Source organism: Protomyctophum bolini, assembly GCF_963924005.1.
Source record: "Protomyctophum bolini genome assembly, chromosome: 2".
Classification (NCBI taxonomy): domain Eukaryota; kingdom Metazoa; phylum Chordata; class Actinopteri; order Myctophiformes; family Myctophidae; genus Protomyctophum; species Protomyctophum bolini.
The window spans coordinates 28,988,102-29,014,719 of NC_137863.1; the positions used below are offsets into that span (position 1 = coordinate 28,988,102).

At 44.5% G+C, this 26,618-nt stretch overlaps 2 protein-coding genes across 2 annotated transcripts in view; both read right to left on the reverse strand.

The window, feature by feature from the left end:
* eno1b (enolase 1b, (alpha)) overlaps positions 1-26,618 on the reverse strand; it is a 185,590-nt gene that overhangs the window by 149,933 nt on the left and 9,039 nt on the right. The gene's annotated exons all lie outside the window — the stretch shown is intronic.
* rereb (arginine-glutamic acid dipeptide (RE) repeats b) lies at positions 88-25,725 on the reverse strand. The gene is made up of 17 exons (XM_080783267.1): positions 25,498-25,725; positions 24,647-24,695; positions 24,074-24,198; positions 22,555-22,654; positions 22,371-22,469; positions 21,704-21,784; positions 21,425-21,575; positions 21,185-21,277; positions 17,128-17,324; positions 14,734-14,895; positions 14,310-14,420; positions 12,955-14,087; positions 11,148-11,355; positions 10,347-11,049; positions 2,470-2,607; positions 1,349-1,532; positions 88-1,134 (listed from the first exon to the last, which is right to left on the reverse strand). Exons 1-17 carry the CDS (start codon positions 25,521-25,523, stop codon positions 1,101-1,103), a joined length of 3,594 nt encoding a protein of 1,197 aa, XP_080639393.1. The 5' UTR covers positions 25,524-25,725; the 3' UTR covers positions 88-1,100.

Genomic DNA, 26,618 nt, shown 5'->3' on the forward strand with positions numbered 1-26,618 from the left:
GGACGTAGTTGTGGTTCGTGCATTCCTTTGGCATGGATTGGAATATAAATAATTATATTCAGGTTCATGTTTGTGTTATTGCAGAATTATTTATTGAAATAAATATGCAATGTATACACTTTTTACCATATTATTTCACATAAATAGTCAATTTGAAACAGTTTTAATTGGGTTAGGATAACAGGTGTTAATTTCATACTAATACTCTTTGTCCTGATCATTAAAACACTGTGGATACATTGCTGTAATACAACTTTCTGTTAGGGGTGACACAGGTGATAGTCCAATTTACAATTCTTTCACTTAGTAACACTATATACTGTATTTATCTAAATGAGTTACTTTTACTGTGCCAAGCTGAAAGCCAAGGTCACATCTACTGTAATATCAATAATATAGAAGGTTGAACACATATTTACATTTACAATCTCAAAAATGAGTAAAAGCTTAGGTTACACTGTGAAAAGATATCTTGAAATATAAAATTTTAGGATTTAGACAAATATTTAGCAGATTTCGAATAAAATGGATCTCTACTATGCTTTCCAATTCTATGCACACACCAATGCAACTTGCTACTCAAGTTCAGTGAAAACTGAGAAAAGAAAATCATGCTAGGTTGTTAAAAGTCAGTCATTCAAACACTGATTAAAATGTAATTCTGTACAAGTGTTTCAGGTAGAAATCAAAAGCAACAGTTAAACTGAAAATCAGTCTAAATCTATTAGATTATTTCATATCCTTTAAGAGAGACATATCTTGGCATACCTTACTGCATATGAAACGGCTTCAGTGGGTTTAAGAAAACTCCCTACCTGCATATCCCTCATTAACACGTGCGATTGGAATCATTTTGATGATAAAGACAGTATAAATTTTTAAAACTAGACTATCAATAGGAAAATTGCAGACAAACTTGAACATTCTCTTTAAGTGCTGAACAAGGAATGAGCATACAGTTTCAAAGATCTTTTTTTCTTTTTTGAAATATATTAAAACAAAACAAAGGACACACATATTCTCTTATACAGTTTTCAAAGTACACAGTATTCTATTCATTAGGTATAGTATAGGTTTTTATGGCATGCACCATCTGGGGCTCATGATGGCTTGTCACCTTCTTTCTTCAAACGGCTTTAGAACACACACACACACACACACACACACACACACACACACACACACACACAGACACACACACACACACACACACACACACACACACACACACACACACACACACACACACACACACAACTGAGCAACTATTGATGACTTCCCATATAGTTCAAGATGACACATTATGCATTTAAAAAGAAGAACTACATGAATCGACCAAACACCTTACCTGTAATAATCCTCTTGCCCGGGTAGAGGGCCTCCATGTAGGTGATGATGTCCATGCAGCCATTGCTGTTCCATAGCCATCCTCTGCAGCTCTGCAGACTGTGCATGCATGGCCTGGAGCTGGTGTGCAGCAGACATCTGGGGCATGTGGCCCTGCATCTGCAGCTCTCGTTGATATGCAGCTCCTAGACAACATGCAAGGGCAACAAGCTTTAAATGAAATACGTGGACTCGGGTGAGTTTTAAGTCTTAAGTCTACTGCACTTGAATAGTATCCTAACATTCTCCACAAACAGACCTACAAGTTCAGACCATGTCACGTGTGAGCTTGTAGTATTGTACATCTGCTATTTTCAGCAAAGAGATGGGGGGAAAAGAGCAGAGCCTGGTCAACTAGTATATATAGTTTACTAATAGTTTTAATCTTGATAGCTTTTAAGAGTGCATTTTCAGAGCGTTTATTTTAATGATCAATTAAAATAAACAATTGATCGTGTTCGGCTTGGATCAATGGTATACTTTAGGTTCCTATGAATCTGTATCACAATGAAAACAAATTTGTTTTCAAGGGTTTAAAGAATAATCAATATTCATTCAGTAATTATTTAACATGACTTTATTTGGGGCCCTGCTTCCAATATCCTTGCGCCCCACAGATTGGGATTCTCTGGTATAGATTTATTTATTATTTATTTAACCAGCAAAAACACATTGAGACAAATCTCTTTTAAGAGTGGGAACTGGCCAAGAGGCAGAAATAAAATGAGTGCTACCACAATACATGACATTACAGAATACAGACAGAGTAATACATCCATGTTTATCCTCCAGAATACAATAAGAATCTACAAAGAGGTACAACCCTAAGAGATGCAAGAAGGGCAAAGTACTACATTATTTTAGAAATGTACAATACAGAAGTGAATAAATATATGAGCCTAACCTAGAGGCTAGTACCTGTCCAAACTGTGTGCAAATGTTGGAGTGTACGTAAGAGGTGATCCATTTGAAACGTCTCAAGGGAACTTTCACGGCCAATTTTAGTCTAGTCTGCAGGTCGTTCCACAACCAGGGACCAAAGAAAGCAAGACATCTATTTTAGATGGTTTAAAGGTTACTAACCGAACAAGGGGTGGCGAAGCATCTCGTGATCATGAGGCAGGTCATTGAGTAGATGGTTGGGGATGGGGCCCGTGTGGAAGGGGAACCTGGCCAAACGTGGTCCGTTTCCCAGCGGGTCCAGAGGATGAGGGCCGGAACCTGGTGGTGGTGATGATCCAACATTATTAGTGTGACGCAAGATGGCTTTACTGGACAAGCATATACAGTACATTTAATTTGTTTAATGCAATTTATTTGTGCGTGTATAAGTATTTTTGTTGACAAAGTTGTAAATGTCAACAGTATGTATATCCATAACATAAGCAAGCAGCACGCTAGCAGACAATACACTAGTTCTGTCTTTCAACCATTTTATTATTTTCACAATTACATTACCTGATCATCTTCTTCTTAATAATTAAATACACTATAGTTTAAGCTTGTCACATGAAACTCTATAACGTCATATGCATACATCTGGCGAATTGTCAAAACATTAGAAAGTTATAACAACAATAATAATAAAATGATTGAAAGACAGAACTAGTGTATTGTCTGCTAGGGTGCTGTTTGCTTATTTTATGGATATACATACTATTGACTTTTACAACTTTGTAATGAGTAATTCAACAAAAAAAACATATAACACACACAAATACATTGCATTAAACAGTGCTGCTGGGCGGGTCTTTGCGCAACCGCTCCAGGATTTAGATGTAGGCCATTTAACCCATTAAAACCAAGGAAGCGTTGAGAAGGAAGAGAAGTGGTCAAGTGACTCATTCATTGCACTTCCGGTGTGAGTTTGGCTCCCATGAAAGTGTCCATTAAAGTGTCATGGCACAGCCCAGTCACGTGACCACTTCTGTTCCTTCTCAAAGCTTCCTTGATTAAAACCTAGGACAGATTAAAACCAGGAAATGCTACCCACCAACCAAAGACAATTGGATGGACATTACTGGGGAAATATACGTCACAGAAAAGCTAACATTCATACTTTCATAGGAATGGAGGACTACAAGAGGCTAGGTTTCACAACAAGTGGAAAAGTGGGATCTAGTAATATCAGAAAAAAATTGTCTTTTGTTTGTACTGTTTTTTCTTTCTATGTTCTTTTAAGTTGTGTTCGCGAAATACTTCGCTTATGGGAGGTTTCGATCTGAGAAAGCGAGGTGCAGATATTCATTTATGAACTCACACAGGCATTTTATATGCACTGTGGGTTTAAGGCTCGTGACGCAGGCACCCAGCGCCTTAGGCGTATATAAGGCCTAGCTGCTGCGTCACAGGCCACTCGTTTTCCTTCTGCCACAGAGGTTGCATGATAACGCTAGCCAGTTATACTTTGGGCGATTCAACACTTCATAAACCGGGCGAGAGACAGGACTCAAGCTCCGTGAGGTTCCCTAGTAGTGTACTGGTTAGATTCATATCTATTTTTTAAAAGCAGAGAGAACTCTAAAGCTTTTCCTCGACGTTTAAATTAGTTTAAAACTCAGGAAACTGCTAATTTTACTACAAGCTAATTCGCGCGAGCGAAGCTACCTAGCATAGCTACTCTCACGGGCCTAACACCCGTCCCAGCTAGCTTAAACACACAGCTTTTTTTCTCGACGTTAAACTGGTTTTTTATTCAGGAAAACTAGCTAATTCCAACAAGTTATCTTCCCGTTGGGAAGCTAGTTAGCCTTAGCTGCGCGGAATCACGGGCCTATTACCCGCGGCTCCGCTAGCTTATAGCTAACTTGAGAACAAAGGAACGGGTGAACCCGCTCTTTTTAAGATAGCCGTTCACTAACTGTGACTATAGCGAACAGAGGAACCCGCTCTTTAAGCTAGCCGTTCACTAAACTGTGACGATAGCGAAAAAGAAAACAAATGTCTAAGTTTGCTTCTACGAGAAGTTCGAGGGCGACAGACCCGACCCAGACCTGCCTCCTCAAAGGGAGAAGCAGGTCTGCGAAGGGCCTCCGCGCTCCATGCCTAGACAGCGGGTCGACTGGCCACCGTTAGCACGTAGCACACCAGTGCCGCGTGCTAGCGCGGCTAACAAAGACAACACTGCATCCTCCCGGGTCCCGATAGCCAGGGCCGAAACCCATGACTACGGGGCCTGGGGAGCGAAGCAGAAAATGACGACCCAGCCAAAGCAGCCAACTGAGCGGGGGAAGTTACACGCTATACGGCATATTACCGTAGAAGAGTTTCCCCCCGCTCCATTGACTAGACCGCGCCAGCTGCTAGTCAAGGCTGCCGTGGAGCCTCCCCCGAAGCGCGCAGCACACACTGTCGTGCCTAGGAGGATGGCTGACCGCAGAAAATATTTTTCTATTGTCCCGGGCTCGCGCATGCTCGCATTGTTCGACCAGGGAAGCCCTGCTATATCCCGTGCGACAACATGGAGACCGTGCCCCGCATCACTGTGTCATCACAGCACCAGCCCGACGGCCGCGCTACGCGAGCCCCAGGCTTTGCGGCCTTCCCTCTTCCCACTACTACATCCAGCAGAGAGTATAGTGGTCTCGAACCACAAACCAAACGTTTCAGTGGGAATGTACACGCAGTTCTGCCCCTGTGCAAACCCCTCAAACATGGTGAATGTGCATGATTATGTCACAAATGTGTATGTTTTTTAATTCAATAAAAAAGTAACACAAACATCTCACTCAACGCCGTTCCCCAGACTCACTGCTTCCCTCAACATTACAAGGTATGTACATTGTGAAGCTAGGTTTGTTTAGCTGTTTAGCTAACATTTAAAAGAGGTCGGGTTTAACAACCTCGTTGGATGGTCGCTGCCATCCTAGCATGCTTAGCATTACTAGTCAGGCTGCTTTCAGGGTGGACGACGGACACAGAGGACGCCCCGGGACCGCTGGCCGCTGCTCTCCTCCGCCCTACAAACGTTTCAGAGGGAATGTACATGCAGCTGCTGCCACTGTACAGAACCCCTCAAATGTTGTTAGAATGTGCATAATTATGTCACAATGTGTATGTTTTTTACTTCAAAGAGTAACACAAAAACGAAAAACACAAGAACAACTTGAAACCTGACACAAGGGCATAAGCCCATACGTGGGGATTATAACCCGCCTCTGGGACAGTTTTAAAACTGTCCCAGGCCCGGGAGGTCACGCCCAATTATTTTTTCAATTAATTGAGAAATTAACGGCCTGTCTACTGATGCCATGCCTCTACACGCCTAGGCCACTAGAGTGCACCAGAGCCTCACAGACAGAACCTTCCCCTAGAACGGGGGCTTCTCCTCTCACGGGCACAGGCCCATACGTGGGAAATATACGAGAGCAGGGGTCAGGACGTACCCCTGAATCTCTCCTCCCTTCAGGGGTACGAGTTAGAGGGTAGTGGTCACGGACCTCACCCTCAAAACCGCAGACTCTAAAGACATTTCAAAGCCGAAAATTGTGCATGCTACTAGCCTCTGTACCATTTTCTGCATTTGTTGTTAATGTGTATTCTCTGTATTTTTTTTATAAAATAAAAATATACATGAAACAAAAACACGAATACGACCTGTAGGCCATAGGCCCATACGTGGGGAATAACCACGCTCTGTGACAGTATTATACTGTCACAGGCCGGGTAAACTACGCCCAATTATTTTCTCACCTCAATGAAAGAATAACGGCGTTTAATGGTAATGCCTCTACGCGCCTAGGCCACTAGAGTGCACCAGAACCTCACAGACAGAACCTTCCCAGGAGGACGGAAGGCTCCCTATCACCCGTTAAAACAGGTGTGCAAGACCCCATTTGCCACACACACCGCGGGTGCGGGACAATACAGAGGGGACGTGCACGCAGAAATGCCTCAGCACAGGCCCCTCAAAAGAGCACGATCATGTGCTTCACATTCAGCATGTGTTAATGAGATAATCGCCACAGACAGTACTGTTTAAAGCAGCTCTCATTCTCTCATCTAAAAGAAGAGAAACATTTGTCCCCATGCGCTCAAATCGCTAGAGGGCACCAAAGCCTCACGGACAGAATCCCCGGAAACAGAAGGGGCTCCCTGTTAGGTCATCAAGCTCAGTGCTGGATACTGGGAACTCCCCATGATCATGCGCACTATAGCAGAGGGCTAAAGGTTAAATAAAACCGCACACTCTCGAAGGAATCATCTTCTCGAGAGCAGACGGAGAGGATAGGGGCACATTCTAAAGGAGGAAATCGATTCCGTCCTGCAGAAAGACGCCATCTCAGAGGTCCCTGTCAACCAGTCTCTTAACGGGTTCCCCGCTATTTTCTGGTGAAAAGACAGGGGGCGGGCTTCGCCCATTCAAACCTCAGAGCCCCGACTCGATTTTGATGACTTTGGCTTCAAAATGCTGACACCGCCAGTCCTACTAAGCTTACTCCGCGAAGGGGACTGGCGCACGTTAAATGGACCTACAGAACACATACTTTCAAGGTCCAAACTACCCCCCCGCACAGGAAAAAATTCTGCGCTTCGGGTTCAAAGGGAGAGTACGAATACAACGTCCTCCCGTTCGGACTGTCCCTGAGTCCGAGAGTCTCTATGAAGGTTACAGCCACGGCTATAAGCTCCACTATGACAACAGGACATTCGTCTAGCAGCGTGCATAGACGACTGGCTCCTGTCAACAGACTCGCCACAGGAGGCGCTGTTGCACACTCAACGAGTGCTCAACCACCTCCACTCTCTAGGGTTCCGAGTGAACCAGGAGAAGAGCGTGTTAACGCCGACACAGTCTATAGACTTCATCGGTATAACGCTGGACTCGATTTCTTTCACGGCTCGTCCGAGCCAAGAAAGAATAGAGGCGATAATACAGTCCACGGCATCATTCAAAAGGGATCGCTCGATTCCTTTGCATGCATGCCTGCGGATGGCGGGGCTTATGGCCTCGGTGGTTTACATAATACGCCTAGCCAGGCTAAAATATGAGACCTTTTCAACAGTGGATGAATGCGTTACGCATACCCATGCACCGTCGCCGCCAGAGGGTAACAGTGACGTCACAATGCGTGCTAGCACTGAAATGGTGGGCGGACAGACGAGCCCTCTCAGAAGGCGTCCCTATGGGCAGACCTCTGACCAGGAAAGTCGTCACCACAGACGCCAGCATGTCTGGCTGGGGAGCCACATTGGAGGGCACTACAGCCAGAGGACTGTGGACAGGACAACTACTGTGCTTTATAAATAAAGTTGAGTTGAGTCCTGCCACATCAATTATCTGGAGTTGATGGCGGTGTTCCTCGCACTGAGGTGCTTCGAACCGCGCATCCAAGGTTGCCACGTCCTGGTCAGGACAGACAACACGACAACGATGTGCTACATCAACAAGCAAGGGGGACTCAGGTCCCCCCGCTTGCACCAACTGGCTCAGAAACTCACGTTGCGGTGCAACGCTCGTCTCTTGTCCATTACAGCGTGCCACGTCCCGGGTGTTCTAAACACAGGAGCGGACCTGCTGTCCAGGGGAGACCTCCGATACGCAGACTGGTCACTACACCCCGAGGTAGCAAACCAGATCTGGGGCAGGTTCGGAGCGCCCGAGGTAGACTTGTTCGCCTCAGAGCAGGACACGGAATGTCCTCTCTTCTTCGCCATAAGAGGACCATCGACATTGGGACTAGACGCTCTAGCTCACCAATGGCCCAGGTCCCTTCTCTACGCCTTCCCTTCACTGAGTCTCATTCTCCATACTCTGAACAGAGTGAGGACTCAGGGTCTGACGCTACTTCTAGTAGCACCAGCCTGGGGCGTGTGGAGGACGGAGATAGCTCCCCTCCTCTACAGCCGACCATGGAAGCTCCCTCTACGAGCGGATCTCCTCACGCAGGCGAAAGGAGAGATCTTCCACCCTTGCCCCAGGGACCTAGACCTATGGGTCTGGCCCGTGAGAGGGTGATGCTGACAGAAACCGGCCTCCCTCCGAATGTTATTGCAACAATTCAGAGAGCCAGAGCCCAGTCAACAGCAATACGCTGCGAAACAGCCTGGAGCGTGTTCGGGCGGTGGTGCTTCGAACGACCTAACCAGGTTATCCCCTTCCAAGCTTCAATAGTCGACATCCTGACATTCTTGCAGGAGTTCCTGGATAGAGGTCTAGGCCTCTCTTCAGTGAAAACCCACCTGGCAGCCATCTCGGCTTGCCACGTGGGCATTGACAACCAGACGGTATGGAAACATCTGCTGGTAAAACAGTTTGTGAAGGGCGTACGCAGGGACTGTAAGGTCAACAGGCCCCTGGCCCCCTCCTGGGATCTGTCACTAGTACTCAGGGCTCTAACCAATGAGCCCTTCGAGCCACTGCAGACGGCTGACTTAAAGTTTCTTACTCTTAAGACAGCCCTCCTAGTCGCTCTGACGACCGCTAAGAGGGTCAGCGATCTACATGCACTTTCGACCACTCCAGAGTGCATGAGATTTGACGACAGGTCAACCAAGGTCACCATCAAAGCAAACCCAGCCTTCTTACCAAAGAATGCTTTCTCGGTCTGCGTACCGGTGGACCTACAGGCTTTCCACCCTCCCCCCCTTCGCCACGGAAGAGGACAGGAGGCTGAACCGCCTTTGTCCAGTAAGAGCGCTCCGCGCCTACATGGACAGGACAGGCCCCTACAGGATAGGCCATCAATTGTTCGTATCCTGGGGTGAAAGAACCAGGGGAAAACCTGTCACCAAGGTCACTATCTCCAACTGGATAGTGCAGGCCATTCATCTGGCCTATACCACTCAAGGAATAGAGCCTCCGCTTACGCTAAGGGCTCATTCCACGAGAGGCATGGCAGCATCCTGGGCGCTCCACAGGGGCATCTCGATCCAGGACGTCTGCACAGCAGCGAGCTGGTCCTCCTCCTCGACCTTCGCCACATACTATAACCTAGATGTGGCGGTGCCTTCTATAGCGCACGCGGTCTTGGGAGCAGCCGCACCATAGGTGGACTATAATAAAGTCCACCTTACAGAGCCCCGAAGGGAAGGGGACAAAGTCCCCTCCTCCCTCTATAAACCCAGGCTACCTGGGGTAGTCTCCGCCCTACCCCAATTAGCCACTAAGTGGGACCGGGCCACAAACCTGAGGTTTGTCCCCAGCCCTTAAATTATCCCAAAGTCCTAGGACTCACTGGCTAGTTCTGGATACGGGAGTTCATAAGGTCCCATAAGCGAAGTATTTCGCGAACACAACTTAAAAGAACATGAAGGTTACTTTAGTAACCATGGTTCTTTAAGTAAGTGAGCGAAATACTTCGCTGAACACCCTTCTGTCATGCTCTGTGGCAGAAGGAAATTGTTCGAGTGGCCTGTGACGCAGCAGCTAGGCCTTATATACGCCTAAGGCGCTGGGTGCCTGCGTCACGAGCCTTAAACCCACAGTGCATATAAAATGCCTGTGTGAGTTCATAAATGAATATCTGCACCTCGCTTTCTCAGATCGAAACCTCCCATAAGCGAAGTATTTCGCTCACTTACTTAAAGAACCATGGTTACTAAAGTAACCTTCATGTTTTTTTCCGTCCTTGATTTACTTTTTTCTACATCGAAACGATGACATAGATATTTCACATGATATTTGTCAGGGCAAAGAAGTGCTGTTGTGTCGTCGTCCCCCCCCCCCCCCCCCATATTAGTATGATTATTTATATTTTAGTAACGTGTATGTTTGTGTGGCACAACCTCCCGCCTCGCAGCAGTTGTTTGTGTGCGCGCTGTCTCTGTTGTGTCCCACCCCCATTATAGTCTGATTATTATTTTAGTAACTTATGTTTGTGTGTCACAGCCTCGCGTTAATGGCTTAATGCACGTCGGACCCGCATTTTCAAACTGTATGACATGGGCTAGAACAGGTTGTCTAGCTTTCATGGTTTCAAGTGGTTTAATACCGGACAAAAAAGGAAATGCTTTCTCACCTTGGTTGAGTGGATCCTGCTGATGCAGGTGCAGATGAGAGTGGATATGCGAGTGCTGGTGATGGTGTGGCGTCACATTGAGCATCTGCAGCCTGGCAGCAGGGTCGCTGGCGACCGACGCCATCCTCTCAGCATGGAGCCTCTCTGCGGTCAGTCGCTCGGCATAACTCAGCTCTGGGCGCATCTGTTGCTGTGCCATTGCCATCCGCTCTCGCTCGAGGTGGTTGAACCCTGGATGAAAAGCAAAGTGGTGGCCGTGCGGCGGTCCAGCGATGTGTGGAAGAGCCAGCGCCCCGTGTCGGGCAAAGTGCTCCATCGGGTTGGCTGACGGGTGCATTTCCATCTCTGGAGGTTTGACCTCAAAGCCGGGCTTCATCCTTTCTCGGAGTTCCCTCTCTCGGAGGTTCCTGAGCTCCCGCTCTCGCATGCTGGGTTCGGCACTGTAGAGACCTGGCATGTGGTAGGCCAGCAGAGGGTCCCCGGGGGTCAGTTGCACAAAGAAAGGGTGGTTGCGGTTGGTGGGGGACATGACGTGAGGCCGGGCGTACTCGCTCAGGGTGCGCAGGGCAGGTGTGTCGGGTCCGATGTAGGGGGGCACGGCAGCCACTGTGGTGGGGGGCTGTTCAAAGGACGACCGCATGTGGCTTTGGCCTGACATCTGAGGCTCACTCATGCGACTGTCATGAGAAGAGCTGGAAGCTCTCTGTAAGCCAAGCAGGAGTAGTTGCAATAACACATTATAGTAAACATGATGCATTAGAAGCAGAGGAAGAATAAAGACATAAGGAGCGGTATACTCACAGCATTCTTGTCCGCCTCTCTCTGCTCTCTTTCTCTCTCCTTCTCCCGCTCTCTCTCACGTTCCTGACGTGCATTAAGCTCAGCCTCTCTCCTGGATTTTTCCACTGCGTCTTCTCTTTTCCTGGCCAGCTTGGATGATGCAAGTGGAGTGAAGAACAGGTCTGTTCTGGCGCAGGAGTTGTAGCCTCGGTCCAAGTGTTTGATAAACCTAGAAATTGAAAATCATGCAAAAAAGTAATTCCTTAAACAATAGGAAATTGCATCAGTTACTGCCAGCAAAGAACGATTTCCTAAAATTATAAGTAGCCTAGACAAGGACTGCCAGGTTAATGTTATTTTACTTATACCTATAGTGATCTAAATAGGTTTTCGATGTAATGGGTCCCGGAACCTAGGGGTAGTATTTTAGATGGGTCGCAGGGACATTTTATGAGTCCTACTTCAACGACATTAGTCGTTGAAGTAGGACTGCTTTACTGCAATACTGTACTGAGTACAGTATTGCATCCCTGATTTAGTGAGTCCATGGAAGCAGGATGCAGGCTATTTGCATCACTGTCTGCATTAACCCATTAAAATCAGGAAAGCATCGGTCATTTTAGATTTTAGCGTTGGCTATTCAAGAATAGCAGATCTACCAAGCTCACAGCAAGCTTGTACATACTATTTTTGAAAACATTTTAAAGTGAGAACTACTGCTTTTAGAAGGCATTTTTAGAATCAGCCTCAGGTCTTAATGGGTTAAGCAATGTAAATTGTGTACACTCTGTTATGTGGGCCTCTGGTGGAGGTGAGTCAGTTTGCTGACTGTGTTCAGAAATGGTACTTGGCCAACAAGTCTCAAGTGAATTCCCTGTTTGGCCACCAGAGAGCACAAGTACTCCCAGTGATTAAACACATCGTCATTGTTGTGCTAAAGTTATAGAAGCACAACCATTTGTGGTGGCCTATCACTGTTGACTCTAGTTCAACTATGTTTTCTTGTGTAAATAGTTTGCATGTTCTGGATATTATTACTTTATGGTTACCAATATTGTATACGGTATTCTAGTCTTCAAAGTGTTTGTCCTTGAGAATAAATAATATTTTACATTGCTGAATAAATAATATTTTACATTGCTGTCATTTTAAATGTATCAATAACTGAAAAGTGAGAATGGTGGCTTTGTGCTTAACAACTTGTTATCAATAATGCAGAATTATTAGATAGATTGTAGTTCTTCTCTTCTGTTTTTGTTATCCCCAACATCTTGGCTTAATATGCATTTCTTTTTCACCACCCACTTGTGTCCAAAAAGCACCCTTGCGGCAAGAACCCAGTCAAAATTCAGCTGTGAATGACAGAGAATTAACTACAGATAAAGTCTCACAGGTCTCCACCAGGGCAGGACAGGTTGTGGCCTCCTGGTGGCTCTATAATAGGCCAATGTGAAAAGGGTTCCATTTCTTCTAGGCCTTGGATGGCAATTGGATGATTTGAGGCATTTTGTTCCAAAAATGTGTTTTGCAAAAATCCACCTGTTGGTGGCACTATAACAGGCCAATGTGAGAAGGGTGGGATATATTCCTCAGCCTAGTAGGAAAGTCTGTGAAAGATTTCCCGTAAATTGCACACTGCGTTCATGATTTGAGGCTTTTTGTTCAAAATCTGTCCATCTTTCCCTGGCCTGCAAACACTTCAATACTAGTCTGTTATGTGAATGTGTGTGTCTGTTATGTATTACCATTAATGCTACGTGTAGCAGCCTAATAAATCTGAACTAAAACTGTGGTGGCAGAACTGACTGCTTAAATGTCTTCAACATACCGGGCGGACTGGCTTGCATGGCTGGCAATGTTCACAACGGAGGGCTCTGGAGAGGGGCTTCTAGGAGGAGGTGGTGGGCTCTCTGCCTCCTCAGAGTCATCCAGCGGCTCTTCTTTGATCTGAATGTGTGTTCCTCCCACTGGGGTGCTGGGCGACGGCCTCAGAGAGAGAGAGGGGAAGGAGGGCTGGAGACCAGGAACGAGACCAATAGTAGATGATGGTGCAACCGAGGGGACAGGGTGTGAGGACGCACTGGGTGGGTGAGAGGAATGGCTGCTTCTGCCAGGATGGCTCTGCAGCTGAGAGAGAACTGGAGGTTGGGCAGGGAGCAGCTGTATGGGCAAGGACTGAGGCATGAGTTGAAGAGGTGGCGGAGGGGCACCTGGGGCATGCTGGTTGGGCAGAGAATTGAGAGGCTTCAAAGCAGGGGGGGGTGGGAGGTTGGAAGGCATCTGGGGGAATGGTGTAGAAGGTAGGTGCTGCAGTTGCTTGTGTGAAGGTGGGATAGGGGTGGTGGGGGGCGGTTTGATTTGGGGCCCGGAAGAAGTACTCTGGGGGAGCTGGGACTCCCTGGAGAAATGAGGGGGGCGTTGCGTGACCTGAGGTGGGGGGCCGTGCGGCGGCAGAGATTGGGAAGGGAGAGAAGGAACAGACGGGGGAACCTGAAATGCTGCCGAAGGTGGGAAACCCGGTGCCACGGGCAGAGGGAGAGGTGGCTGGCCCGGGGGAGGGTGAGAGGTGGGCTGTGGACGGCCATGCAGGGCCATGCAGTCGACTGGCTGAATGGAGGCCGGCTGAGGAGGATCTGGAGAAGGAGGAGGGGGACTCTGGGCAGGATCAGAGGAAGGTGCGGTCTGGGGCGGCAGGGGATTTGTTGGGGTGCCCTGAGATGTTGGCGCCTGTGGGGATTGAAAGTCAGACAGGGCAGCAGGCTCTGATGGGAGGCCATGCTGCTGGGCGGAGGAGTCAGAGTCACTCTCGTTGCCCTGGTGAGGGCTGGGGATGCTGGGTGAGGAGCTACGGTTGTCCTGGTCAATGTCTTTGGTGTCACTGCTGACATCACCATTGGCGCTGCGGCTATCTGAGCTCTCCTCCGTCTCTGCTTCTCCCTCGGACCGTAATCCCTGGGGTTCCTGCAGGAGCAAACAATACCACCAGTTAGTGTGCCTGTAGGGGATGATTTATATTTCAGGAGCAAGCCATTGACCATGATCACACAGTGGACGTTTCTCTTGCATTATACTCAGTCAGGGGTGGGAACTACGGGTGAATTCCCCGGTCAAAGTACAGAAACCCACATGAATTTTAAGTGGTATTCTGCATAAAGTCAAACACTTCAGCTGCTGTTTTCCCACCTGTGTCTTGGGTCTTTTAGGTGTAACTTTATCTGGCTCGTCAGGTTCCTGAGCGGCATTCTCCCTCGTACGTTTTGTTGTCTTTGGTAATGGTGCTTCCTCCTTAATCTTCTGTTAATGCAACATTCATGTCATTAATAGTTAAGACGAGACAGGATAAGTATCACTGAAAAGTATAATATTTTCAGCGATATTCTATCATTAACAAGTAGTTATGAATGTTATATGCTACAATACTAAACAATCCCATCCTGAGATCCAACAGTTTCAAACTTATTTAGATTTCTTATTACGGTAGGTGGCCACTGGCAGCAATGTATGGATTATAAACGGACATATAAACTGGCTAAAAAACTTAAAAACCTGTGCCTTCACTATGATATTTATATATTATACAGTTACATCATGTGAAGAAAGTAAGTACCTTGTTTGGCTTCTTTGGAGAGTCATTTTTACCGTCTGAAGAAGTTCTAGAAGTGTTAGACATAGAACTTGCTCCACTCGGGGAGGTCTGGCTGCTGGACTGCTGGTCCTCACTGGTGGGAGAGCCTGTAAGCCTCTTGTGGCCACTTCTCAATGATGACAGCTGGATTAAAAAAAAAAAAAAAAAAAAAAAAAAAATCGCCATGTTATTCATGAACATACTTTACTTATTCTCAACAAAGATGTGTTCTCTTTATATATGAAAAATAAACTAAATAAACTGGTAAAAGCAACATTCAATTAAAAAAAATACGCAGGCTATGTTGTAAATTACAGTAGATGTTCAGGTGTAAATTATAAAATAATTTGTTTTATAGCACATATAGTTGTTCAATGCATCATTTCTGATCTTACTAGCTTGCGCACTGTGGAAAATGTGATTAATAAGATTTCTGTATTTTCACTAATTTTATGTTTGATCTATTGAAAACCGCATTTTAGAATGAATCCATTTATTTAACAGTCTACTTGCCACTTTCTTATTCTGGGAATGTCACAATAGTGAGTACTATAGACCAATAACAGTTTAAGTCCACACTAATTATCCATAATGTATAAATGATGGATAAGGGGTCAGGGCAACGAGACGCCTTTTCGTGGAGGGGTCAGAATAAAATTTTGACTTAAAACTGTTATTCGTCTATAGTACTTATATTCATAAACAATAGCCAAACTACAAGCTCACAATGCATCGCAAGATTCTGCATTTGGAACTTGTAGATAGAGATGCACCAGCACCGATCAGGTTTTTTGGGGCCGATCACCGATCACTGGAAGCAGTACCTGCCGATACCGATATTGCCGATACCGATCACAGCGTCGTGAAATCACACACCTTGCAGCAACTGCGAGTTTGGTGTCCTTTTCTGACACAGTAAACCAGGGATACTCAAATAGCTGAACATGTGGGCCACATTATGAAAATGGCAAGGGGCCAGGGGCCGGTTGCTAAAATGACAACATTAATGTTACTTTTTATTTACCTTATTTCCACAAAAGACAAGTGCAATGTGCATTATTTTATGGCTTGCCCATTTTCTCTCTTTTGAATAATTCTGTGCAATTAGCACATTCAACACAAACAACTGTTTCCATAAAACAAACTAACATAGGCTACTTACTTCTCTATAAGCAGAATCATGAATAGGCATATTTAATTTATGCAAAAGGACAAGAGAGAGAGAAATGTGTTTGTGGCTCAAACTTTGTCTAATATTGTTTTAGAGCAGTGGTTCTCAAACATTTTCATGCCAAGAGCAAAGGACTCCCAATATTTTTTCAATCTACAAATATAATCCCGAAATCGCTTATAAACAGATGTGGCAACACTGGCCAGAAACGACCAGTGTTGCTTCTTTTTGGCTTATTTTGTATAGACCTATGTTGCTTGTTTCTGCCATAGAGTTATACAGGCAACACTTCTGGCTTCTAGGTTCTAGCTGGATATGCTGCGCCTCGTCGTTGCGTCTCTGTGTCTGTGTCAGTCCCAGTTCCGTGACTGGGAGATGGGACTGTGTGGATAGTCTGGATAGGACTTTCTGTTACAGTTAAATCCATATAAAAGTACCACACAACTGAAAAGTGTCACGACTGTGACCGCAAATTAGAAACTTGTGTGGCTATAACGAGGCACAGCTGTTTACAATGCGATGCAAAATTAACAGCGGGGGCATTGCTTTTGGTCTGGATGAAATTGCACAGGTTTCTCAAGCGCTTTTTTGGACTGGAATGTACGACACGAGCAAAACTTTTGTGAAATGTAAATGGAAGGCAGTTACTCCACTGCAGTACAGGGGTCTGGGAAGGGAGTGCATTGCAAGGGGGACTTTGATGACGTTAAACAGAAGCACGTTTGTCAACACTGCGTCACCCAGATATTTCATGGTGGTGGTGGTGCTCTCTGGCTGCTTTTTTTTCTCCTTTCTTTTCTTCCTCCTCTGTCTCTCTCTCTCTCTCTCCAGCACTGGCTATCTCCTGCCTACATTTCTGAGAGTCACTTTTTCGCCACCGTTTAGATCGGGCATATTGATCGGACGTTTTGATTTATTTTGAGAACTCCGATCCGATCCGATAGAGGCATTATCGGCCGATCATGATCGGACGCCGATCGATCGGAGCATCTCTAATTGTAGATCAGCAATTTTCATGAAAGAGATTTATTGTAGAGGGGAAAAAAGGAGTGGGCCAAGTATAGACACCTGGGGGGAACCTAGGCAGCGAAGTACACAGTGTTTGAGGAGCATAAATACTGGTTGAAGAGCATAAATATGTGCCGATATGAAAAATGACAATGGAGTGCACTGCATGTGATGAAGTGATGTGGTTTCAGGCTTACGGGTGCTCTGCTCCGTCTCGTCCTCATGCCATGCTTGCCAATGTGGCCTTCTTCTTCTTCTTTAACAGGTTTGAACATAAATGGAGGGTCTGCAGGTTTCTGAGCTGGTGGCAGACGGCCATGCTTGTTGTAGTACGTGCGGCATGTTGTGCAAAGTAAGATATTGTCCCTGCCTCCTGGCTGCCAATCCTTAGAAGCTGTTAAAAAGGTTTTGTGATTAGGTTTTGTACAGATTTTCAGGAAACAAAATCTTGCGCATTTTAAGAGGGATGTTAATATTTGATATAAATAGAACTACAGAAAACAAGAATAGGTTTGTCCGAATGTATTCTATATTACGTTTGCCATCATTCCACGCCCACAACAGCAAAGCATGATTCAGATCCACAAGTACACAAAGTGTGATGTCGCCAACGACGCCGAAACCACTGTCCCGAACTGTACTTACTGCTCCTCCTGCGTCACTCTCTTCCCCTCCGCATTGCTCGAGCTCCAAGTTCATACGTGACGGCGCACTGCGCGCCTGGACTCCCGTCCCGCGAGATTTAGCCAGACACCATTTCTGACTCCATTCAACAACTTCGAACTTGCAATCTTTCCTTTACTCCATTTTCGCCAAAACAACCCAAACCCCCTGCTAAAAAAACCTGTCCCCTCACATCACAGGCGATCTCATGTTATCATCAGCTTCTTCTGCTACACCACATTAAGTTCCCTATACAATTTTGCTACGAGCCATTTGACCAAATACAGCGCTGTAATTGGCTACTCACTGTCAAGTGACACATGTCGCCCCTGTTCAACGGTAGTCTCTGTGACTCGGAGTCGGTTCCACTGTCCCAGCCTGCAGGCAGTTTTCTTGTTAGCTACAACAGCTAATAATATCTTTCCCCTACTATCTCTTTGCACTCATTCGCGCCAATGTCCAGATTTCATTACTTCCCCACCCCACTTTCTTTTATTATACTGCAAGCATGTTATCTGCAAATATATATCGTTTACAAATCATCATGTCTTTAAATATTATACTGCAATCATGTTATCTGTAAATAATATGTATATTGTTTACAAATCATGTCTTTAAAGAGTTTCACTCTGAAACGGAAAGCTGTGTGTTTTCAGAACGTTGCATTCCTTCAGGGTATGGGACGTAGCTCCCCTACATGCGCGATTGCGCGTGCATGATACGTGCGTTGAGTTTGTTTGTTTACAAGTCACAGAGAGACGGGCAGCAAAGCTCATGGCTTATTTCTAACCTACCTTAACGTGACAATTAAGTTTAAAGCGCAAATAACATGCATTTTAAAACTGCTTTTAATATTTAATAATCATATTGTCTATGTCCCTCAAAGTTATTTCTAATGGTTTGAGCCTCAATCACCACTCTGATATAACCAGGCCTTGTCAATTCTTTCTGGACTTTGAAAGCAGTTTTAGCTGCAGTACCACACTGTCCTTAGGTGGAGAGGGTGCTGATATGCAGATTATTTAATATATATATAATTTTATTATCTCAATTTTTATCCCACGATTTTGTAACCCAGTTTTCTTTTCACCCAGTGCCAATTATCTAATGTAATCGCTACACTTTCTCTGCCAACCTGGGGGGGCAGCGGACTGACCTCATGCCTCCTTCTATGCATGAGGAGTCCAAGCTGCTTCTTTTCACCTGACAGAGGGGAATTTCCCCGGCCGGACATAGCACGTGGAAGGGACACGTTATTCCGACCAGTTCCTTTCCCCTCCATCAGGCGCCCCGGCTGGCCAGGGGGAGGTAGTTTTAGAAACCAGGATTACTGCATGTTTTTGTGAGGGTATCTACCCTAGGGGACACGGGGAGAACATGCAAACTCCACACAGAAAGGCCCTTTCGCCAACCCCCGCCTCGGGTATGGGCACTGATGACGCGGAGGAGGGAACACGCCGCCAGTGCCCACAGCGTCCCCAGCGGGAATCGAACCCAGGACCTTCTAGCTGTGAGGCGACAGCACTACCAACTGTGCCACCGTGCCCTATTTAATATTTGAGTCATTATAATACTCATGCTAGATAAAACCATGCTTGTTTCCATTCCATGCCAGCTTGGAAAATCAACAATGATGGACATTGTAAACAAAGTGGAAATGCAAATTTGCACTGAAGAAAAGGAGGAATTATACAAAGTAGGGTGACATTGATGACATCACGATGAGGCCAAAATCAGTCGAGCTGTTTCTGAGAGCAATTTCCATTAAAACACCCATATGACATGAAGGCCTGATTGTTCAAAATTGGTTATTTGTGGGAATAGAAAACACAAATGGGAGCCCCAAAAACACAAAAGAAATTGAAAAAGTTGAATTTTACGTTATAGGTCAAGTAATGCATGTCTGGATGTCATCTTGAATGAGATTAAAAACAGAGTAGTTCTGTAATCAAAACCAGCTGTGTTTGGAGGACGTGCAGCGATGTGAATCAAACATGAATTAAATCAAGATTCATATTTATTCATGCAGGACTCGACACGCAACATGTTTTCGTTCAAATAAAATTGGAACTTTTCCCATTGTTTTGCTATAGATTGTTAGGTATGCCTATATGATGACCACGGATATGCTCTAAAAGTGTGAAAAACGTATTTTTCATTTCCCTACGTCTTTAAATATTACACTGCAATCATGTTATCTGTAAATAATATGTATATACAGTACAGTGGGTACAGTACATCTCACAGTGGATGTCTTCTCACCACCTCAAGCTGAACACAGACAAGACTGAGCTTCTCTTCTTCCCAGCTAAGTCCTGCCCCATGCAGAAGCTAACTATTTCCATAGACAACATCTTGGTAACTTCGATTCCAACAGCCAAGAACCTTGGTGTTTTCCTGGACAGTCACCTCTCATTCAAAGCACACATTACACAATAACTGTGGGGGAACGATATTTCATATTCTTTTATATGTACCGGTAAGTACATAGGAAAATGACAAATAAAAATGATTCTGATTCTGATTACAGCGGTTACTCAATCCTGTATGTTTACACTCTATAACAATCAACCAATTAGACCCTTCCTCACCCAGGAGTCAGCCCAGCTCCTTATCCAGACATCTGTCATATCAAATCTTGACTATTGTAACTCCCTCCTTACTGACCTATTGGCAAGAGCACCCTCCAATTGATCCAAAATGCAACCAGCCACAATTCTCACGTCTTCCCCCTTCTCTGCTCCCTCCATTGGCTCCCGGTCCCAAGGGCGCTCCTCTAACCCTTAGGCCACCGCTTCCCAAAAGCGCTACAAACCCTTCCGCGAGCTCAGATCAGCCAACACAGGAAAGCTGAAAGTACCTTCACTAAAAGCGCCGGGACAACACTCCACACATCCCAAACTCTTCTCCCTTCTGGCTCCAAAACTATAGAATGCACTTCCCATTGCAATCAGAACTGCAGACTCACTTAGTCCCAATCTTCCGCTGTAGTCTGAAAACTTCTTCAAACTCCATCATAGCCTGTAGTACTTGCCCTAGCTTCGATGACCTTACAGGCATATGCAAAGGCTCAACTTACAGCATGTAATTTAGATAGCATTTTATGTAGACATAGCACTCAATAGTGTATACACATAGTTTCATTATATACTGTAGATATTCCACTGTTCTTAGCTTACGTATGATTCATGATGACTATTTTTATGTATTTGATGCATTACCATGTTTTTGTTCTCGCTCTGGATTAAGCGTCTGCTAAATGCCTAAATTGTACAGTACAGTACAGTGTATATATATACACACGTGTGTGTCTCACTCAGACACACCACAGTCACGGACAAACAACAACAACGACGTGTGACGCTAGAGGTAAGGGCCGCGAAGACACCCGAACTTCTAGTGATAAACATTTGCAGTCTTGTTAAACGATCCTCAAGTCCAATTACTTTTGTTGTTTCGCACCAGTAGAAAAAAACACTAACAAAATTCAACAGCAAATTCAAGCACTTTCAATGGTTTCAAACACTCGCATAAATCTTGTGTGACCAATTGCTACTGAACTCTGCCCAACTCATTAAGAATAACACTTACTTGTTGTGGAACAATGACTGCATGAATAGTTCTTCATTTCCTGTTCACTGTCTTCACTGTCAACATCATCCTCGCTGGCTGAGCTCAGGTCCACTGCAAAGGAAGATACAAGCTTAGACGACTGACATGGTTATATGATTGTCACACTACCTTACCCTGCAAACATCAACAAAATAATGGAATGTAGGCACTGACTAGAATGACATTTTTTATGAGAAGTTCAGAGGAGTGCGCACATACTTGAGTGCGATCGGGACGTATTCACAGTGGCTGTAACCGAGCGGGTCTTGGCTTTGCGTGAAGATGGCTGTCGCCGATGCTGACGATAGGCCCTTGTTCCTGCCGCCTCTGGTGTTTTTTTCCAATGGTAATAGAATGTGATCAGTTCACCCTGATAAGAAAAGACAATTAAAGACACCATAATTTACTAGGGTCAGTTTAAAAAAAACTAAAAGAAAACTAAATGTAAAAAAAAAAGAACACTGGATTATAAATCATTTATTAAGAATGATCAATTACCGTTTTTTTGCTGGGCAGCAATTCTTTTCGAATACGGAAGAAATTCTTGCCATATTGTCTCAGGCCTTTGATGAATCGCTTCTGTTGTAAGAAGAACAGAAACAAAACATTTTAACTTTAAAAGACAACAGATCGTTCCATAATTTCGCATGATAACAATACTTAGTTAGGTACTTGATATTACATATTTTGAGTACCTGTATTCAGTAAATGGAAAAGGAGAGAGATGCTCGACATTTTTAAACTCTGCTTTTAGCACTCTCAGATTCCATGTTAATGAAAAGTGCGCTACAAATAAAGATTATTATAACTCGAAATTAAAGTCCTTCCTATTTCATTAATTTACACAAATAAAGTACAATTGACACTGATAGCTAGAATAAATCACTAGCTAAATATATTTGGAGTAGAGAAAAAGAGGAACTAACCAGGTGCTCAACAGAGATAGCAAGACATGATAATGATAAAAAGGTGCTAACACGGATCAAAAACGCCTTTTTAAATTTAATAAAGGCGTTCCTCATTTTTAACTTTGAGTGCACGGATTCTCTCTTTTTATATTTAAAGTACTTGAGGAACTTTAACACACAACCAAAATGAATGCATTTTCTATTAATTTAACCTTCATCAGCTAACAAACACAGTAGAACTGAGGTAGTATTATTACCACATCATCCTCTGACCAACATTTTTCAATGAGTTTTGGTACTGGCTTTTTAACCAGGCGCTGGAGTGCTTTTGCTGCATCATAATGGCTTGCATGTAACTGAAATGAGAAAAACACAGCCATGAACTTGCAAACTGAAAACTATTTTATTGTCATTTTTAAATAAGCTCCTTCTGCTCCTCACCATGTTAAGTGCATTGAGTGTGGTGTCATCACGAGAGGCTGCTAAACACCCATCCTCTGTAGATCCACCATCACACATCCCTGCAAATGCTGCCATGCTCCTGCAATAGAAATAATGGGAAAATAAAATGTATAAAATGCAATAGAATTAAAAATATAATATAATACAATAATATAAACAGAATGACTGGCAAATGTATAGCCCCAGGACATTCCCTCAGTCCCTACGCTCATTCTGTAGCTCCAAGATGAGGTCACGAATCCAAGTCCTCCCATTGCGTTTCGGAAACGCATGGTTTCCACAACTTACGCTGCTTAACCTTTTCTGCAGATTTTATCCAAAAGGTGAAGGTCCGTTAACGAGCTAAACTAAATTTAATTTAGGAACTGCCAAGAAAATCCAAATTGCGGCATGAAACGAGCGTTTCAATCGGTTGTTTAGTCAGCCGCTTCCATGTTTTTCAAGGAAGTCGTGCGTGTGCATGTGCATGTCGACTGAACTGAAGTCAGTTGGAAAATCTAATTCCATATTCGACCAGGGGAGGCGCCGGGGAGGCGCTAAAGCTTTTCAACTTCCTCGAAAAACATGGAAGCAGCTGACTAAACAACCGATTTAAACGCTCGTCTCATGCCGCAACTTCCTAAATTAAATTTAACTCGTTAAAATCTGCAGAAAAGGGTAAGCAGCGTAAGTTGTGGGAACCATGCGCCGTTTCTGAAACGCAATGGGAGGGCTTGGATTTGTGACCTTAAAACAAGGCCCTTAAAACAAGGCTCCAGACTTCCCAAAACAAACTGGTCAGGCTACTACTTGGCCTCACTCCCCGAACCCAGCTCACCCCTGCCCACTTTGACAGGTTGAAATGGCTTAGGGTTGATGACAGAGTACTCAGTACAGCATCTTGCAATGGGTCTGGTCCACAAGATTCGCTACACCAAGATACCCATGTACCTGTCTAAATACTTTCTTAATGTCAACCAAGTCCACACCCACAACACCAGAGTGAGTTCAAACAAACGATGTGCAACCCAAATTAATTTCGCTCCTATGCCACAAAAATGTGGAACGCCCTACCAACAGTCATTAAGATAGGCGAATCCCTTGACTCCTTCAAAACTGCTCTCAAAGGGCACCTACGGACAGCTGCAATTCGAAACTGGCCCACGTAAACTCTGAATCCCCCACCCACCCCTTTTCCTCCCCCTCACTGTATATGTCTTTTTCCCCTTCTTACCTCCTCTATGATGATTTCCTGTTTTTGGGTATATAGAAGTGTATATTTGTACTTCTCTAAAGTTATAAGGAATTGAAAATGGTGGACCCTATTGTAAACACGTGTAATGCTTTATGGTGTCGTCCACAGTTATGTATTGAGTTGTGCCTGAAATGTACTGTAATTCCCCAAACTATTAATAAATACTTCAATCAATCAAACCTCATCTCGGAGCTACAAGGATGAGCGTAGGGACTGAGGGAACATATCGGGGTAGCTAATGTACAATTAAGCTCAAACACTGACCTGGCTGCTCTGAGGTACATGAGAAGGTCACAGTCATTGACACCAGGTGTCCATACCAACTCCTCGCTCTCGGTTAGTGTGTGTAAACTGGGGGTTGGTCGTGCTTGCAGCTCTGGAAGCTTAGCCTTCATGAAAAATAAGAGGGAGACAAATAAATACCAGTACAGTACCTTGAACCTAATAGGAGCACAAAAATAATAGGCTAGCCTGCCATGTCCATTTAAACCAAGAAAATATCTGTGACATTCTAGATTTTTGTTTTGTATTAAAAAAATAGCAGATATACAGGTCACAGTTCGTGCCACTTTGTGCCTCTGCTATTTTTTTTTAAACTTGAAAGTATGACAAATACTGATTTAGAAAACATTTGTAGAAAAGGCCTCGGGTATGAATGGGTTAATTACTACTAATTTATTAATATATCGGACTAGGTTTTGGAAGATTCAGTTAGACCCATGCATAAGCATAACAGATCAAAATCAGATGTGTTGTAGTATATATTTATTTCAGTTAATTGTATTCTTCTTACATGGCAGAAGAAACAGTTTGTCTAAAATGATTCACTGTGCCTACCTGATGACTTGGTCCCACACGGATCTCTCCCTGTGTGCTGTTCAGGCTCCTACAAACACATCAAATACATATTAATATTTCAGAACACTACTACTAATTAGCTCAATGCAGCATTCGATTGAGCACCAACTGCTTAACATATCAATATAGGCTTAGGCTACCTTCCATCAACAAAACAATCTCTTCAGTACCCCACATCCCGCCCCTTCATTATAGGAGCCAATCTCAGTTAAGACTTACTTTACTTATTACATAAACGAACCCCGATGCTTCTGCAATAGTGTCAGTCAATCAACATACATGAACTTTACTATCACGTTACTGTGAGCCACATCTAGTAATAGTTTGACAGTGGCCAGCTGGCTCCCTCGTAAGCTTAGCTCAAGTGTCACCAGTAATGTCAACGTTAGCCATCATCACAAGATGGTTGTTGACATAACCTACATAGCGACCGCGACCAATGCAAATCTACAAAACACACGTCAAACCTGGAGTGGAGTCGAACACCTGATTGTCATTAAATCATATTTGAGACCGGTCTACAATGCGCACACTGCATATAATATGGTTGTTACACGATGACAATCTGTCAAATGAACACTGTGAAAATAAACAAGTGCTGGCCATCTTAATCAGGAATTGTTGCTAGTCGGGGCTGGGCTAGCATTACAGCTAACGAGTATGCTATTATTTGGCTAGCTTGTTAGCAGACAACTTCGTGACCATTGACATCTCGAGGTATTCCATACAAACGCTCTGCAAAGTGTCTAAACCCTCTGCAGACATGTGTGTCACACAGATCCTGTAAAAACACACTGCAACTTGTGCAGTTTAGAGTCTACACTAATTACCTTCTGGGACTGAACAGGTCGTCCATGATCGCAGGATGTTTGGATGTGGCTTGTTGACACTACGCTACGCAGCGCACTGCACTGGTCGATACAAACTATGCGATTCCCCCTCTATTACATAGATATTCAAAATGGAGGCATGAGCTACGCCACTGGCTGCTCTCAGTGCTCTGCTATGCTGTGTGCAGTGACCCCAGTCCAAAGTTTGTCTCTCTGTCTCTCTCTGACACACACACACACACACACGCACACACACACCACGCACGCGCACGTCGTGTGTACACGCACACACACACACACACACACACACACACACTCACTGAACACGACAGGCACACGACTAGCGACACAAACTTACATTACAATAGTTTTTTTTTTTTTTTTTTTTTTACTTCTTCTGTTTTGCATAGCCTACTGAAATGCAACACTGTAAACTAACTACCGATATACTAACAAATATCAGAGGCTACGTTAAAATGCATATGAAGTATAATGTTACTTTAGTAACATTAATAAACAACAAGTAGGCTAATACTGATTTGTTGCTACTACTACAATAATGGAAAGCATTATCCATAATCCAACCATGGTCCATAGTATGGCTAGATAGAGTATGGACTCCATACTCTATCTAGCCAAACCGGAGCCAACGTGGGCCCCCTTAATTAAAGGACCTTTTTCTGAGCGCCAAGGTAAATGAGCCGTTCTCAGCCACTGTTTCGCCAAATGAAAATATTTATATTTTTTACATACGGATATCATAATAAAGCATGACAAAAGCCTTATAGTGGCGAACTGGTCCTCTAAATTCGACGTTTTTGCCCAAATGTTCGTTAGTCGTGCTACTCATGCATTCCTATAGGTGCAATCGGTTTTGGAATCATAGAGAAACGGTGTTATAATTGGGCTGGCTTGTTATTACATGTGACAGCAAGGTGTTGGCTGGGTCCTGGCCTGGGACATTTGCATACAATTGTCTGTGCAGTCCAACCCAGCCCGATTCCAAATGCTGACAAGTTTAATAGTCTAATTAGGGCGGCTACACGATGATAGACGGTAATGTGTTTAAGATCACATTGCGCCATTTGCACGATGGCGACATATATGGCTCAAAGCCATTC